Source organism: Fusarium musae, chromosome 2 (assembly GCF_019915245.1).
Source record: "Fusarium musae strain F31 chromosome 2, whole genome shotgun sequence".
NCBI lineage: Eukaryota > Fungi > Ascomycota > Sordariomycetes > Hypocreales > Nectriaceae > Fusarium > Fusarium musae.
The window spans coordinates 1,149,476-1,164,644 of NC_058388.1; the positions used below are offsets into that span (position 1 = coordinate 1,149,476).

The 15,169-nt window shown below is 49.5% G+C and overlaps 4 protein-coding genes across 4 annotated transcripts; 2 read left to right on the forward strand and 2 right to left on the reverse strand.

The window, feature by feature from the left end:
- Window positions 1-1,487: 1,487 nt before the first annotated feature.
- J7337_002317 (uncharacterized protein) lies at window positions 1,488-5,945 on the forward strand (the record flags this gene model as incomplete). The annotated part of the gene is made up of 4 exons (XM_044820047.1): window positions 1,488-1,507; window positions 1,557-1,659; window positions 1,710-4,508; window positions 4,560-5,945. 4 exons carry the CDS (start codon window positions 1,488-1,490, stop codon window positions 5,943-5,945), a joined length of 4,308 nt encoding a protein of 1,435 aa, XP_044684347.1.
- Window positions 5,946-7,315: 1,370 nt separating this feature from the next.
- Window positions 7,316-8,071, forward strand: J7337_002318 (uncharacterized protein; the record flags this gene model as incomplete). The annotated part of the gene is made up of 3 exons (XM_044820048.1): window positions 7,316-7,531; window positions 7,598-7,765; window positions 7,820-8,071. 3 exons carry the CDS (start codon window positions 7,316-7,318, stop codon window positions 8,069-8,071), a joined length of 636 nt encoding a protein of 211 aa, XP_044684348.1.
- A 457-nt stretch (window positions 8,072-8,528) lies between these two features.
- Window positions 8,529-10,061, reverse strand: J7337_002319 (uncharacterized protein; the record flags this gene model as incomplete). The annotated part of the gene is made up of 2 exons (XM_044820049.1): window positions 8,529-9,952; window positions 10,004-10,061. The coding sequence occupies 2 exons, from the start codon at window positions 10,059-10,061 to the stop codon at window positions 8,529-8,531; spliced, it is 1,482 nt and encodes a 493-aa protein (XP_044684349.1).
- Window positions 10,062-11,025: 964 nt separating this feature from the next.
- Window positions 11,026-11,979, reverse strand: J7337_002320 (uncharacterized protein; the record flags this gene model as incomplete). The annotated part of the gene is made up of 2 exons (XM_044820050.1): window positions 11,026-11,618; window positions 11,676-11,979. 2 exons carry the CDS (start codon window positions 11,977-11,979, stop codon window positions 11,026-11,028), a joined length of 897 nt encoding a protein of 298 aa, XP_044684350.1.
- Window positions 11,980-15,169: the final 3,190 nt, after the last annotated feature.

Sequence of the window (15,169 nt, forward strand, 5' to 3'; positions counted from 1 at the left end):
GCCACTTCTGTATCGTCCATCACATGGTCATTTTTTCTTATCTCTCCGTCTGTATTCATGGCCTCTACTGCTTCTGAGCTCTTGAAATACAGTGATTGACTTGACTCATTGCTACCGTCATCAGTATCGAGATCAAGTCGTCGTCATTCCCCAGTCAAGCTCAGCAGTCCAGTCCAGTCAGTTCCATAAAAGTGAATTGCTCCAACTCGGCAGTCGCCCTGACCCTGTATCTCCTCTGGCCTATCACACTCACAGCAGATTGACAGAGTGGGAAAAGGTATCAGATACATCCCATACACCAGACTTGACCGGGATGGCTTGCGCGACCAGGATCCCTTGGTAGTAAGGCAAGGTAAGGTAAGGTAGTGCTAGTGGCCCGGCGCCGCCCAAATTCCACAGCCCACACCTCACCCACCTCACTAAGGTCCATGCCTAGGTCTTGCTCTGGTGCTGCTGCCATCTTGGAACCCCCAACTCGAGGCGCTTGCGACCTTTTTCACCAAAACAACACCAAAACCGTTGACCATCACCGCCCTAGGTCGATCGGCGAACTCGACTCTTTCTTCCTTCTCTCCTCTCCTCTCCTCCCGCTGGGCTTCAACTGTCACGGCGTTTGTCGTTTGTTTGCTTGACGACCATCGCAAACACCCACTTCAGCGATCCTTCTTTTTCTTATTCGACTTTATTTGGTTACTTTGCATTTTCTAGACGCTTCACATCACCATCCTCGAATACCGCGAGTCGATCCGCTCCGCTCCGCCAGTTTCGACGATAAATCCTTGACTGAATCACGCCTCGCCTGGCAGTCTTCCACCGCCTGTTACGCCTTGTGCGAAAGATAAATTTCTTTAATACTTGAGAGTAATTCCGCCGTCGCCATCTCCCGAAACGCTTCGTTCGCGACGTCACAAATTCGACCCGGCTTTGGCACTGAATGCACGGCGACGTTCGACGAAAACCCGATACTCGAACAGATTTTCGACACGCGTAACATATTTCATTTTTGGCCAATTTCAAGGGTGAACAACTGCCTTGTTGCACAAACGACCGCCTTTTTATGGATCGCCTTGTGTTCTCGTAGGCTCCTTTGACACAACCTCCGCCCGTTCGTCAACCACTGTCCAAACGGACCCCCCGGCCAATAACTTTGCACCGCCTTGCCCGACATACTTTTGTATCTTTTTGATCTTGTGATCTACCTCAACTTTTAACCTTCGCTACCTCACCTTGGCCAACTTACTTCTCAAACGACGAAATTACCAGTCGAGATACCTACTGCTTGCTAGCCTGGGTCTTGTTCCCTCAACTTGAAAGCGGCCATGGCGGCCAATATGCAGCACATGGCTGGGGCCGGGCAGATGATGCAGCAGCCGATGCGCAAGCCGACCCCCAATCAGCTGCAGCAGATAGTATACCAAAACCTTGTCCAACATACACAGCCATTCACTGGCATATGTTGGCAAGCCAATGTTGCCATCAGTGATCGCATGGGTAAGACCATGAACTTGTATGGCCCTACTTAAACCCTGCTCACGAACCTTACTGACTTATCAAAGGATAACTAACATTTCTCTGGCCATGAACGGAGGAGACTACATGAAAGGGGCTGAATGGGGCTGCAACTTTGAGCGTGAAGCATTTCACAAATCTGCTACAAAGGTACGCACATTTGATTTTCTCTTCTCCGAACCCTAAACATCTTCCTCCAGACAGGTTACTCACAACCATTCCAGGAAATTTACGACCAGGAGATGGGTAATAAGATCATGGAATTCTTTAAGAGACGCCAGGCCAATGAACCCACACTCCAGAACAGTATCAATGTCAGCGCTCAAGCGCAGGCACAAGCACAAGCACAAGCGATGATGAACATGCAGATGGGACGCGGCATAGGCCAAGGCCCACAGCAAGGCTTCCAGTCTATGCAGCACCCGATGCAAGGTGGCCAGATGAACCAAGCACAACAACAGTTGCCGATGAATGCCGGAATGAACATGGGCATGCCGAACCAAGCTGGTCGTGGGATGGGCCCCGGCCAGCAGATGGTAGGTATGGCTGGAGGTCAGAACCGACCTCAAGCAACTTCATTCCCTTCGGACATGGCACGGCTTTCGCAACAAGACAGACTCAAGGTTAGCGAGCTTGCACAAAAGATGTTTAACACTGCCTCGGAGCAGCAGAAACAAAACACCCGAGTGCAACTTTCTCAAAGGATATCCCCCACGCAGATGAACGAACTCACTGCCTCAGGCAAAGATCCTTTGATGTGGTTTTATCAGAACCAAGCCTTCCAAGTTCTTAAAGCGAATATGGCCCGAATTCAACAGGGCCAGCAGCCGCAAGGGATGGGACAGAATCCCAACAATAATCAAGCTCCCATGATGCAACAGCAGGCAAGTCAGCAAGGACTTCGCCAGCAGCAGGGTCAGATGCCTCAACAAGGACAGCAGCAGCATAGTATGATGAATGGCAATCAGGGTAACAACGACTATAACTCCTTTGCGCCCAATATGGATAGCATCGAGAAACAGCAGATGAATGGTTTGATGGCTCAGCAAGCCGGTCAGATGGTAGTACCTGCCAGTGCCGGACCGAATCGAAACGCAACCCCCCAACCGCCGATGGGCCAGAACGCACCCAACCAGCAAGGTCCTAATCAAGGCCAGCGACCGCCGCAACAACAGCAGCAGAACATGAATCTTCAGCAAATGAAGATGTCGAACCAAGTCTCGCAGCAGTCACAGGCACAACTGCAGGCACAGCAGATCAAGCAGATGCAAAACCAGGCCGGCATGGCTGCCAACATGCAGCCTTCCCAAAGTCCTGCAATGAACACCCTCAACACACCTGTTTCTCGGCCTGGCAACATGAACCAGGGTGCTGGACAGGGCGGTGTTCAGTTTGGGGACCAGCGTTTCAACCAAGGAGCACAACGGCCTAACAACCAGACTTTCCAGAACATGCTGGCAAGTCTACCGCAAGAGCAACGGCAGATTGTGAGCGGTCTGACTCCAGATAAGTTGAATGAGGTAATGCAACGTTGGCAGTCAAAGCGCAATGAGCAAATGGGCCTAAATAATGGTGGACAACTTCCTCCAGGGCAAATGGGGAACCGACCTCCAAGCCAAATGAACCAGATGAACCCTAACGGCGCTGGACAAATGCCAGTCAACATGCAGCAGCAGCAAAATGGAATGCCTATGAATGGCAACCCGCAGCAAATACAGATGCCTCGGATGGCCGCGAACCAGCAGCTGGCTATGATGGACTCTATGGATTTACCTCCTCAAGTCCTCAGTCAGCTCCAGAACCAGATCCCCCCAGAGGTCAAGAAATGGGCACAGCTCAAGATGTGGCTTCAGCAAAACAACATTCCCCAGCAACTACGGACGCAACTGGTAACCGTTCAGCAAAGGCAGTTCCAAATTGCCCTTCAGCGACGCGCTAGTGCCATGCAACAGCAGCAACCGGGCCAGCCAGGACAGCAGCTTTCACCTCAACAGCAAGGCCAACCGCAGCAGCCAGGACAAAACAATGTCAACCCTGGCATGCAAGCGCCAGGTGGACCTGGACCCAATCCTCTCCAAGCAGGACGACCACAGATGCCAGTCAATATACCAGCACACATCCTGCAGGTTTCTCCGCACGAAATAGCCACACTTCGGAATAGACCTCAGTTCGCTCAAGCATCTGAAGAACAATTACGCAATGCGATTCTCCAGATGAAGAGGAGTTCCTGGGCGAGCCAGCAGGCACAGCAAATGCGAAATCAACAAGCCCAGGCTCAGATGGTGCAAGCTCGTAATGGTCAAGGCCAGCAAGGTATGCAGACACAGATGGGTGTTCCCCCGACACAAATGCAGCTTCAACAACCACCCCAGCCAAACCAAGCACCGCAGGCCCAGAACATTTCAGGAGCCAGCAACATGGGGCCGAATAATACTGCTCAACAAGCGGCCCAGAAACAACCAAGCGTGACTCCAGAGCAAGCACGAAATGCTCGCCCGCAGCCTACCAACAACCGAGCACAGCCTCCAAACCCATCGCCAGCATCCGCCCCGAAGAATCTCAAGCGCCCGAGCAGCGACGATGCCATCGATGTACCCGAGACCGCAAAGGCAGCGCCCGCGAGACCAGCGTCACAGCCCAACCAGCCACAGCAGGCACAAGGCCCAAGAATGTTGACTCCTCAGCAAATTGCACAGCTCACACCAGAGCAGCGAGCCAAATATGAAGCGATGATGAGGGCACAGATGAACAAGGCAGGCCAGATCCCTCCTCAAGGTGCAAGCGAGATACTGTCGCGTCTTAAGTTACTCGGACAAGAGGAGCAACGACAATCTGTGAAAGAGAACGATCCTGAGATTCCGATGTCACAGCAGGAATACCAGGAGACAGCTGAGAAGCTCAAGAAAATTGTGGTTGATATGAGCAAGATCGGCCGTGGTTTGAGCAGATGGTATGGTCTCACGCGTGATGACCAAAGAGCGAAGATGTTCTTCCGAACTGTAAGTCTACGTCCAGATATATCATGGATGGCATGCACTAACTCAAAACAGCGATGGAGGATTCTCAAGCAGTTCTCCGATGGCGAGAAGATGTCCGTGCCTAAAAGCGTGTTCACGATGCGAGCCGTGGAAATCGATCAGGCTCGAAATATGCTGGAGAGCATGGCGAAGGATCTCGCGGCGAGCGTGTATGCTAGAGGCCTGAATCCTGCTAACAGACAAGCCACACCCCAAAATCAGAATGCCCAGGCTGTCCAACAACAACAACCATTCTCTCAACAGCAGCAGTCTCAGCCCCAACCTGACCAGCCAACGCAACCTCCAGGAGGACAAGCAGCTCCCGCCAACGCCGAAAACGGTCGTCGCAACTCTCAAGCTCAGAATACTACTCCTAAGGGAGGCAACAAGGGCTCGCGGGCCCCAGAAGCTCCTACAAGCGCTCGGCCCCCCTTCCAGTTGGCTCCTCATGGCAACCCAACTTATGTCACACCGTCAAGGGATATCAACCTGCAGCTACCCACAGGACGCAAGAAGCAAAAGACTGGACAGACTCCCCAGGGCGCTACCCCTTCGCCTAAAATTAGCAAGAAAGGATCCCCTGAGCTTCGAAGGACGTCCGAAACACAGTTGCCACCTAAGCCAGTCTTTCTTTGCAAGGAACCCGAGTGCGAGTTTTCCACCACTGGCTACAGCACTGAGCAAGCTCTTCAGCAGCATGTCTACGAGGAGCACACGAAGCCTCGAGAAGATCCTCTCAAGTTTGCCCAGGAGAACCTGGCCTTGGCCCTCGGACTCGAGCCCGATGGCACTATCAAGCGGGAGCCAGGTACTGAAGCCGCTGCAATGAGCTTGACCAACTCCAAGCAAGGCCAGACACCTGTCACTATGGCGGCAACACCTGTGTCTATCACGGATGCCGGCATGAAGCGATCAGCCAGCAGCATGGGTAAACCTCAAGACAAGGCCGGCCTCAAAGCTGGTACAACCCCCAAGATGGCGGATATCAAGCCGGTTGAATCGACAACAGTTGATCCTTGGGCCAACGCGACTATCGACACTGAGATGCTGGTGAGCAACCTTGGAGTTGAGCGCGGGTACGGATTTTACGATAACCCCTACTATGACCTCAACGCTCTTAGCTACTTGACACCCAGAGATACACCTGACTCGGTCAAGGATAATGGTAGCAGCGAGCCTAACAGCGATCTTCCAGAAGGTGCAGCCATCGACATGAATGCGGATTGGCATAACATGGATACAGATCTGCTTCTGAACATGACCAACACTTTGGACGCAAGCGGTGTAATGGGTATCGACCCTTCGGCCTTATTCGACCCGCCATCGTTGCAAGAACCGGACTGGGAAGATGTGAAGATGGACTTTTCGAAACCTTTCCAATTCGACACTAGCCAACATTACTATATGGCAACCTCATAATAATGGCAGCCGTTGAACGGCATTATACTACAGACGAATTGATTACCTAGCCACCACAAATCGGCCGGTAATTAGGGCTTTCAGGTCCGGGAGATATACCCCACGCATGATGTTTTGTTTTTGTTTTGTCACCACGACCCGTGGTAGTTTTTGTTAATCGCATTTTGTTATTGGATAACACTTTAGGGATGCGGATCGAAGCCAGGTGACGGCAGTAAAAGGTGGACGCGGCTGAAAGCATCATGGAGGGCGCTTTGTTCTGGACCTAGGACGAAAGGCAGGGTGTGATTTGGCAGAGGATACACAGGAGTTCGACTGGTAGGAGGCTTTGTTTGTTAATGCATGATGCTTGGATTTATGATGTTATTCGAAGCGCGTTGTGGTTGTTTTAGTGTTTCTAGTTGAAGCTATCAGATGCTTCTTTTTTTGCAAAGTCGGAATTAGTGGCTAGGGCTTATGAGATTCATAGACATGGACTCTGAGCAAATGATACCCAGCATTTTGCTACTTGACAGTTCTCGCACGAGTGAATGAGTGATACTCCTTATATGAGCATATATTCGCCTGTGTTATGTTAGATTGACTTAAGGTCCGGCCAACACCCGTTCCTGCATCCGGGCCGCACCGGGAATTATGCCCCACAAGGCACGCTCCTCCCGTGTCCGGAGGCACAGGCGCTAGGCCATCTTTGGCATAGACTGATGGATCCTCCGACACGGCATGCGAATCTGCAGTGTTGACGGCTGGGGAAGATTATGTAAGTGTCGCTAGACCGTTTCGGGAAATAAGTAAATATGGGCGAGGTTGGCCGAGATTTAAGACAAGGATATAAAGCGCGACCGTGTCGGGCGTAAGAGGCTGGGTTGGGGTTACAGACGTGACGGCGGGTGAGGTCAATTAAACGATGAGTATAATGCTACACCGTCTGGGGTTTGTTGCTAGTGGGGGATGATATATCGATGAGTGTCAGTAGTGCTGAGGGAGAGAGAGAGAGTCATTAATGTCAATAATTGAATATAAAGAATCGAGGAACAACAGTATGTTTCAAAGTGTTGATCTCCTTGCATAATATTTACTGTTGTCGTGTTTCGTTGACCAGAAACGACGCCATCTAGACCAAACTACCCATCCCATCCCATTCATTTTCCGTTTTCTCCAATCCAAAAAAGCCACCCCACCTTATCTTATCGCCCGCGTCCCTTTAACAAAACTACCACTTTACTTGGCTCGACTTTACCATTTCCCATCCCAACGTCTTCCCACTAACACGCATTGACACGCGACTAAATCATACAAACTTGAGGCTCCATCTTGCTCATCCTTTCGTTTCTCCCTCTCTCGTGTATACATAGGCAGTGCTTCAGCTTGCAATGGAGCAATCAGCTACATCATCCTCTACATCATCACCTACGAAGCGACGCGCCCTGGCTCCCTTGGATTCTAACGCGCTTGCTGCACCAAAGAACTTGTTCAAGCCTGCATTGGGTCATAGTCCTGTAAAGATGGCTATCGAGGGGCGCAAGAGGTTGCTCGATATCGAGGGTAGCGCGCCTGCTCCTAAGAAGGCGTGTCTGGGACGTGATGAGGTATGCTCTATTACTTCCAAGATAACATGATGGGATATGAACATATATCTAACATTGATTGTGTAGGACGCGTCTGAGAGGAGTGCCAGTCCTGATGTTAGCTCTGTCTTCGACACGTCTGCCAACGATAATTCATGGGCCACTGCTGCAACCGAGCATGATACAGCTGCAGCTCCTACAACAGTACAACCTACACAGCAGACTGCAACACTTACACGCCAACAAATAAGACAAGTCAGTTTTTAAACCCTCTCCACTTACCAAGATATATATGCTAATATCATACAGAGAGCAGAAACACTTCGTCTCCGTCTGTCCCTCGCAAACTACAAAGTCCGCACAGGCCAAACAACCGTGCCCCTCTCCGAACTACAACATCGACCGTTACCCCGCGAGTCACCACGCGTCGTCCGCGTACAAAGCCCCGAGTCCGCCAGCGAGTCCAAGCCAGAGGAAGAGTCAGAGACAAGATTGCGAAGAGACTCGATAGATTCACAGCAGACGGAGATCATGGAGGAGGAAGACGAGGAGCAAAGTTGATGAGATATCGGGATGTATAAAAAAGGGAAAGATATGATGGTGTTGGGGAGTTCTTGATGGCTTTCTTGCTTTTTATGAGCGGGGCATGGCGGGCATGTGAAGGGAGATATGTACGATGGAAAGGCATTTGCTTGGGAAAGCATTATTTGATTTGACGATCATGGGCGGTAACTGGATAAGATTCATCAGAGATATCCTAAGGCGCTATAGAGGAGTTACATTGCACAGACTGAGGTTGCAATGTCTGGATATGGTCTTTCACACAAGGACAAATCCAAGCCCAGTTTCAATGATAAAGTGACATTGCTCATTCATCTATCAAGCTATATACAAGTGAGACTACGTCCAACCCATGGCTGTAATGTTGCCCGGTATTTAATCATTCATTCATCCACTCCACGCTTCTACACCCAACTCCAATGACACCCGACGTCATATGATGCTCCACTTCTAATGTTTAATCGATGAGAATCTTGGGCTCCAGGGATCCATAGTTCTCAAAGAATCCCTTGAACAGCTTGATACCGTAGGCGACATCGGCAGTACCCCCCGTCTCACGAATGCTGTGCATGCTGAGCTGTGGGTTTCCGAGGTCCAGAGTCCTCATACCAAGGGCGGCAGCGAGACCGGGTCCGATGGTGCTACCGCAAGGCGAATCGTTGCGGACGACAAAGAGCTGGAGAGGAACGCCAGCTGCACGAGCACACTCCTGAAGGAGCACTATTCCTGGGGAGTTGGTAGCGTAGCGCTGGTTGGCGTTGATCTTGATAACAGTTCCGCCGTTCATGGCTGGCTGATGCGAAGACTCGTATTTGCCAGCATAGTTGGGATGCACAGAGTGGGCCATATCAGCAGATACGAGGAAAGATCGTGATAGAGTCTGCTCGTATGCTGTAGCCTCCTCGTTATCGTGGTGGACAGCCTCATAGCTACCTTCACTGGCCGTGTCCTTTCCAGGAAGAACAGACAGACGGCGGATGACTGATGGCAACAGGTTGGAGTTGGCACCCTGTGCTGAGGTCGAGCCGATCTCTTCGTGATCAAAGCAAACGATCAATCGAATGGTGCTGTCTTCCTCGAGCGAGGACTCATCCTTGACGGACTCGATAAGTCCCTCTACGGAGCAGTATGTCATGCCAAGGTTATCGAGACGAGGAGAAAAGATAAACTCGTCGCTAAGACCACCGATGCATGACTTTTGAGTATCGTAGAGAATCAGTTCAAAGTCTACAATCGCAGAGACCTCGACTCCTGCCTCAGCTGCAATAACGTCAAGGACCTGAGGGTGGTGTCTCTCAGTGATGACCTTGAGTGGCCTGAACTCCTCATCTTCCTCATTGTCATCCTTCTTCTCCTCGGGCTTCTCATCCTTTGTTCCCTTGTTAAGCTCAGCTGCAACAAGACCTGCAATGGGGAAAAGCTCGGTCTCCTTGTTGGGGTCGAAGTTGGTCTGTCGGTGGAGGTGAATGGCGAGGGTTGGGATTCTGACCAAAGGCTTGTCAACCTTGACGAGCTTTGAAACAAAGTTGTCACCCTCCTTGACCAGGACACGGCCGGCAATACTCAAGTCACGGTCGAACCACGAGGTCCAGATACCACCGCCATATGTCTCAACGCCAATCTGGAGGTAACCGACGTTGCTCTTCTTGGATACGGGCTTCAGTCGTAGACAGGGAGAGTCGGTATGGGCTCCAATGATGGCGACAGGGTTTCCAGGGCGCCACTTTCGACCGATAGTGAAGGCTACGATAGTCGAAGCATTGCGGGTGAGGTAGTATTTGCCGCCAGGTCGGAGGGTGGAAGCCCAAGAGTCGCGCTCACGGATAAGCTTGAAACCGGCCTTTTCGAAGCGAGCCGAGGCGGACTGAACGGCATGATAAGCTGTAGTATGTTAGCAGGTATTAGCATTGTAGTGACATTGGGGTGACGGACGAGTTGGCGACTCATTGACAAACTCAATAAAGTCGAGAGCTTCTTGAGGAGGTGCCATGATGGACGAAGAAGTCGAGAATGAAGCTGCGAATAGACGCGGGGTAGTATCAATTGAGGTTCTGAAAGGCGATGCTCGACGTGAAGAGATGCGAAAGAGCGCGAGCATCTGTTGACGAGATGGTGAAGGAGTCGAGAAAGCGGTGACTAACTAAGGCAAAGTTAAATAAGTAGAGAGATCAACGAAGGACGTCCTTTTAGTGAGTGAGTGAGTGAGTGGTCGGTCATGTGGTGTTTGCTTTGGTTAGTCGTCATCTGCATTCAATCCGCACCTGATGCCGTTAGTAGTGGGGCTTATCTTATCGTCCATAGCATGCATGGGCTTCCTATTGCGGAACCAAGTGAATGAGACACGAAGATGTTAATTATCATTATCATGATGCTCAAACTTGGTGTTCTTGCTAAAAGTGTATAAGAAAATATGCAAGTCTGCACAGCCTGGTACATAAGCAACTGTAGCTCACCATCATTGGTCAATCTCAAATGCAGGCTGCGCTGTGTGTCCAACATATACCAATACCATTCGCTATCCTGGCTCGTGACATCCAGGCCAATTGGTTGACATTTCACCAGAAGTTGCACTTTCAGACAACCAATCAAGATATATCATCAAGAAGGATGAGAAGTAGCGCTGCACTTGTTCATATCCTGGGTTGCGGACTGATGGAAAACAAAGCATTGTTCAGAGTATTTCTATTTCTAAATGTCCAATCATATGGCATATACCATCCATCTATCCCATTCTGAAATCGTTCAATAACTCATCTAAAGCTCGATGGCAAGCCCTCATATCGCCAGAGCTACAAGGTATCCAATATTCCTATTCTATCAAGCCCAAACACAAGCAAAAGGGAATCGAAATCAAAAAGTGACAACCACATCGCTATCCGCTGAACAAAAGAAAACACCTTCGACAATCATAGACCAGAAGTCCCAATTTTTGGAGAGTGTGAGTGACTGGTAGCTTAGTTGTTGCTTTCAGAGCCGGAAACAACACCCTTCTCAACCTGAGAGACAGAAGTGGTGACTTGAGGCTTGTTAAAGACAAGACCAGGGTGACCGAAGCAGAGAGCCACTGCAGCAAGAATGATGACAATACCCTCAAGGATGATGAAAGGGATCTCGTGCTTGATCAGATCACCATCATAACCCTCACGGAGCTCAGCAACACGGTAGATGCATCGAGTGAGGACAAGGATGATGGCACTAGAGAGACCAGCAAAGAAGGCAGTCTCTCGCCAGCCGAAGGCCTTGGCATGACCAGATCGCCAGTATCGAATCATGTAGTCAGAGAAGGCGGCGATGAAGACGACAAGGACGACAACCTGGAGGACAAGACCGGCCATAGAGACATCAACACCAACATTGCTATCAGACTCGGTAGACATGGCACCACCAGCAGCCTGGAGGATAAGGCAGACGATATCGAAGGGGATAAAGATCCAGTAGAACAATGCTGGTCTAAAGCGAGAGAGCTCGGGGCCGAAGAAGTTGATTGTCTTGGAGAGTGTGACATAGATGGAAGCGGTATAGAAGACGGGAGCGATCGTGAGGCAAACTAAGACAAGCTGTCAGATTGTGGTTATAAAGTTGGATGAGAAGGATAGAGACTAACCAATTTGGATCATGAAAGCGTTGAAAGAGAAGGGGTTGTACCACATCATGATACGGCCGACATAGCCAACAATCTCAGAGACGCAGCCAAAAAGCATACCAGTCATGAATCCCCAACTCTTCCATCGGAAGCCAAGATATGCGTGGACAAGACCAATGAGACTGAAGAGAACGACGAAGACAATGTTGGCAGCAAGAGATGGTCGGTAGCTGTAGATACTCCACTCAACGGGGCAAGTATCCAAGTTACAGGGCGAGTCGGAGCCGAAGGCATCTTCGGGTCGGATGGTGTAATTGTAAGGCATTTTGTTGGTTGATGTGTGTTGTTTTATACGTCGATATAAGCGTATAAGTCGTGATGGCCGAGCAGAAGCGAGTGGTGTATTTGTATTTGTTCTCGACCGGACAAAAGTAATCTTATTTATATGTTACAAATAGGCTTTGTTTGTGGATTACAGTAGATGAGATTGTAGGAATGTAGATGCTGATGTGTGTGTGAATGATGATGAGAAAGAGGTGTTGTTGGAGGGGAGGACGGGCCATTGATATAGACATGACGAGAGCTGCAGAAATATGCAGATTGATATGTGAGAATGGCTATGATGACAGCGATCAAGTCGGACTCGGACTCTCAAACTGCAGCAGACACGGGGTAGCAATGAATGCAGTGCATTTGCAGGGTAGTCTACCTAGGTAGTCTGGCACTAAAACACAAGGAGGCTCATCTGCTAAGCAAGCATATCTTAGTGGGTAGCGGGTAGGCTTTGCTGTTGCTGTCGCTCTCGCTCTTTTTAGCGCGAAGGGCAGCCGATGCGAAGGTCGATCATTGAGACCAATAAGACGAAGGATCATGGGCATCTTTAGTGGATGGATGGGATAGCATAGCATCAGCCTCGAAAACGGGGCAGTGTCAGCAGTAACAAAGCCGCATGTAGATCCACGCTCTGGATGGTATTGCCGGTACCTTGGGCGTCTATCAAGGTCTGTAAGAATATACGAACTGTATATTGGCTTACACAGCAATACTCGAGATCCTCAGGACTTACAGAAAAGTGAATTAATATGTCCTTATTCAGTATCTTTTTGTGACCATGCCTTCTGACGCTTACAGCTGAAACAGCATCAAAAACAAATAATAGTTCCCTGCAAGGATCAATCCAAAGGAATGGTCAACGGGGCAGATCAGCCTATCACATCACAGCCCAAAGATAAAGATAGCGCGGGAGAACCACGCACGCTAATAAAAAGTCAAAGTGCGAGAAGCGAGTCCGAGTGAGATTGATCACCACGATCCGACCAATCATCAATCCCGGCCACGGAAATGAGCGCTGCGAAGGACTCGAACCCGTTAAGTGAAGTTAATGATGCGTCATTCAGCCCTTTTTCTTTTCGAATCGTTTTCTCTTTCAGTCTTGCCCGTGGAGGCTTGGAGAGAATATCCTTGACTTTACAGCCTGACTTGCGTCACATTTCTTGAAACAACACAAGTTCAGGATAATGACGAATGGGACTAATGTCGATTTACCTTTAGGCCTATTTTTCTTTATTTCCTGTAAGATTTGTGGAATTGACCCGGCTTACACCCGCCATTAGCTCAGCACTCGAGACTCACTCCCCTACTTCTCCTGACATTTGATGTGTGCCTTGTACGAAGCTCACGTTGCATATTCAGCTCTACAAACTCTGCATTGTGATTTACAGAAACTGGTCCTCGAAATAACACCTTGTCTCTACAAGATATTTATCTGCAGTACAGTGCAGTGCAGGTTGAAACAGTTATCTAAACGCCAGCCCATCAACATCCACAATCCACCAAGCTATTATCTTACCACCCACTCAAGCAACTTGAACCTCGCTGACTTCAACACGTGTACGCGTAATGATTCGTACTTCAGCCCAATCTCCTTGAAACAATGCATACAATCACAAAGATTTATCGTAAGATGTCTTCTCTCCGCATTCTTACGTGGTACGGGCCACGCGGTTTAAACTGGTCAGATTCCTGAACACGAAGCTTAAGAATCTGACGAGGCTTGGCTTATTGGTAGGGGAACCGCCTACTAGTGAAATTCTTTCATTCACTAGTTGCAGGCGATTTGCTTGTACGACTGTATTCCGTACGGAGTAAGATGCATGTCACTTGGTCCGAACTCCGTGTCCGTACCGGTGGGTTAAATGCAGCCTGGTCGTTTTATAGCTCCGATCCGGCTGTGAACAGAGCCTCACACTTCCGTCTCAACGTTGTTTACCTAATCATACTCTTCAATGAACGTTATCATCTCTTGTCCCGCAGTCAACACTCTGGGAGCCTTGCCCCTCCCAAGTTCACAGTAAACAGCCTTCTCCAACGGCAGTCGGTCAAACTCCACCGCAACTAAAGACAGCTCTGCTACCACATTCCCGCCGCCGTGCTGAGAGTCTGATGTGCATATCTCGTGTATGCCAAATTCATCTACTCCATGGTACCATGGGGGAGTTTATAAATGGTAAAACAGTCTTCGCAACTTCACAACCCACATACTATCAGTAGCTTTACAAATATTAAGAAAGCTGCCAGTCATGGCAAATCGGCATCTAAGCTTAAAACTTGGGTACCAATACGACCCTCGATCGAATTCTTCAACAGGCAATTCCGCTGTCCAACTGCCATCGGGTCTCTCCAAGTACCACGCTGCCATTTCTCCTAACGAGGCATTATCAGGGAAACATTGCTAATACAACACCCCAGATCCAATGCAAGATAAATAGAAACACAAGAAGTCTATGTAATATCTCCAACTCAATTGGCCGTGGCTGATGCTCGGCCCGATCTCGCACAACGTTCTCGTAACTCAAGCCTTTCCCCGCGAGAATATCCCGAAGACTATTGGATGCCGCCAATCTCAGGGTTAAGACAGTTCTCACAAACTGCAGTGTCCAAGTCTGAAATAGATACACAAATTCAAGCCAAAAGACTATCCTACCATCTTCCCTACCGTCTTAAGCCCCTTATACGAATACAGCTGGAATAACAACCCCAACTACGATGAGACACTGCATAAACTCAGCTGGTCTGATCCCCAAGAGCGTCCTCGGCCCTACGGCCCTCACCGAGATCTTTAGCCGTGGCGATACGGGCATTGCTTCAGTGGCAGGCTCATCGTCAAGTCATCTCGGCCCTATAGCTTGGACTCGTGACGGAAACTGAGTTTTCGGCTTTGATATTCGGCCAGTATGATAGCTGAAGAGATTAGAATCTTCTCCAGCCTCATAATCTCTCATGGTAGCGCCCAAACACAAAAGGGATATATACTTTTCCTCTCCTCCACAGGGAGTCTTCGATGGGCTTCATGTTGACGCCCGACGACGATGGAGGTTTAACGTTTATGCAAATAATTAAATGTAAGTAGATAGCCAAGAGTGTAATCATCCATGTCACTGTGCCAAGGTCTTGGCTGAACCCCAGCAGATCTTGAGATGCCTATTCGGGAATCTCGCACCTACCTAATGATCGAT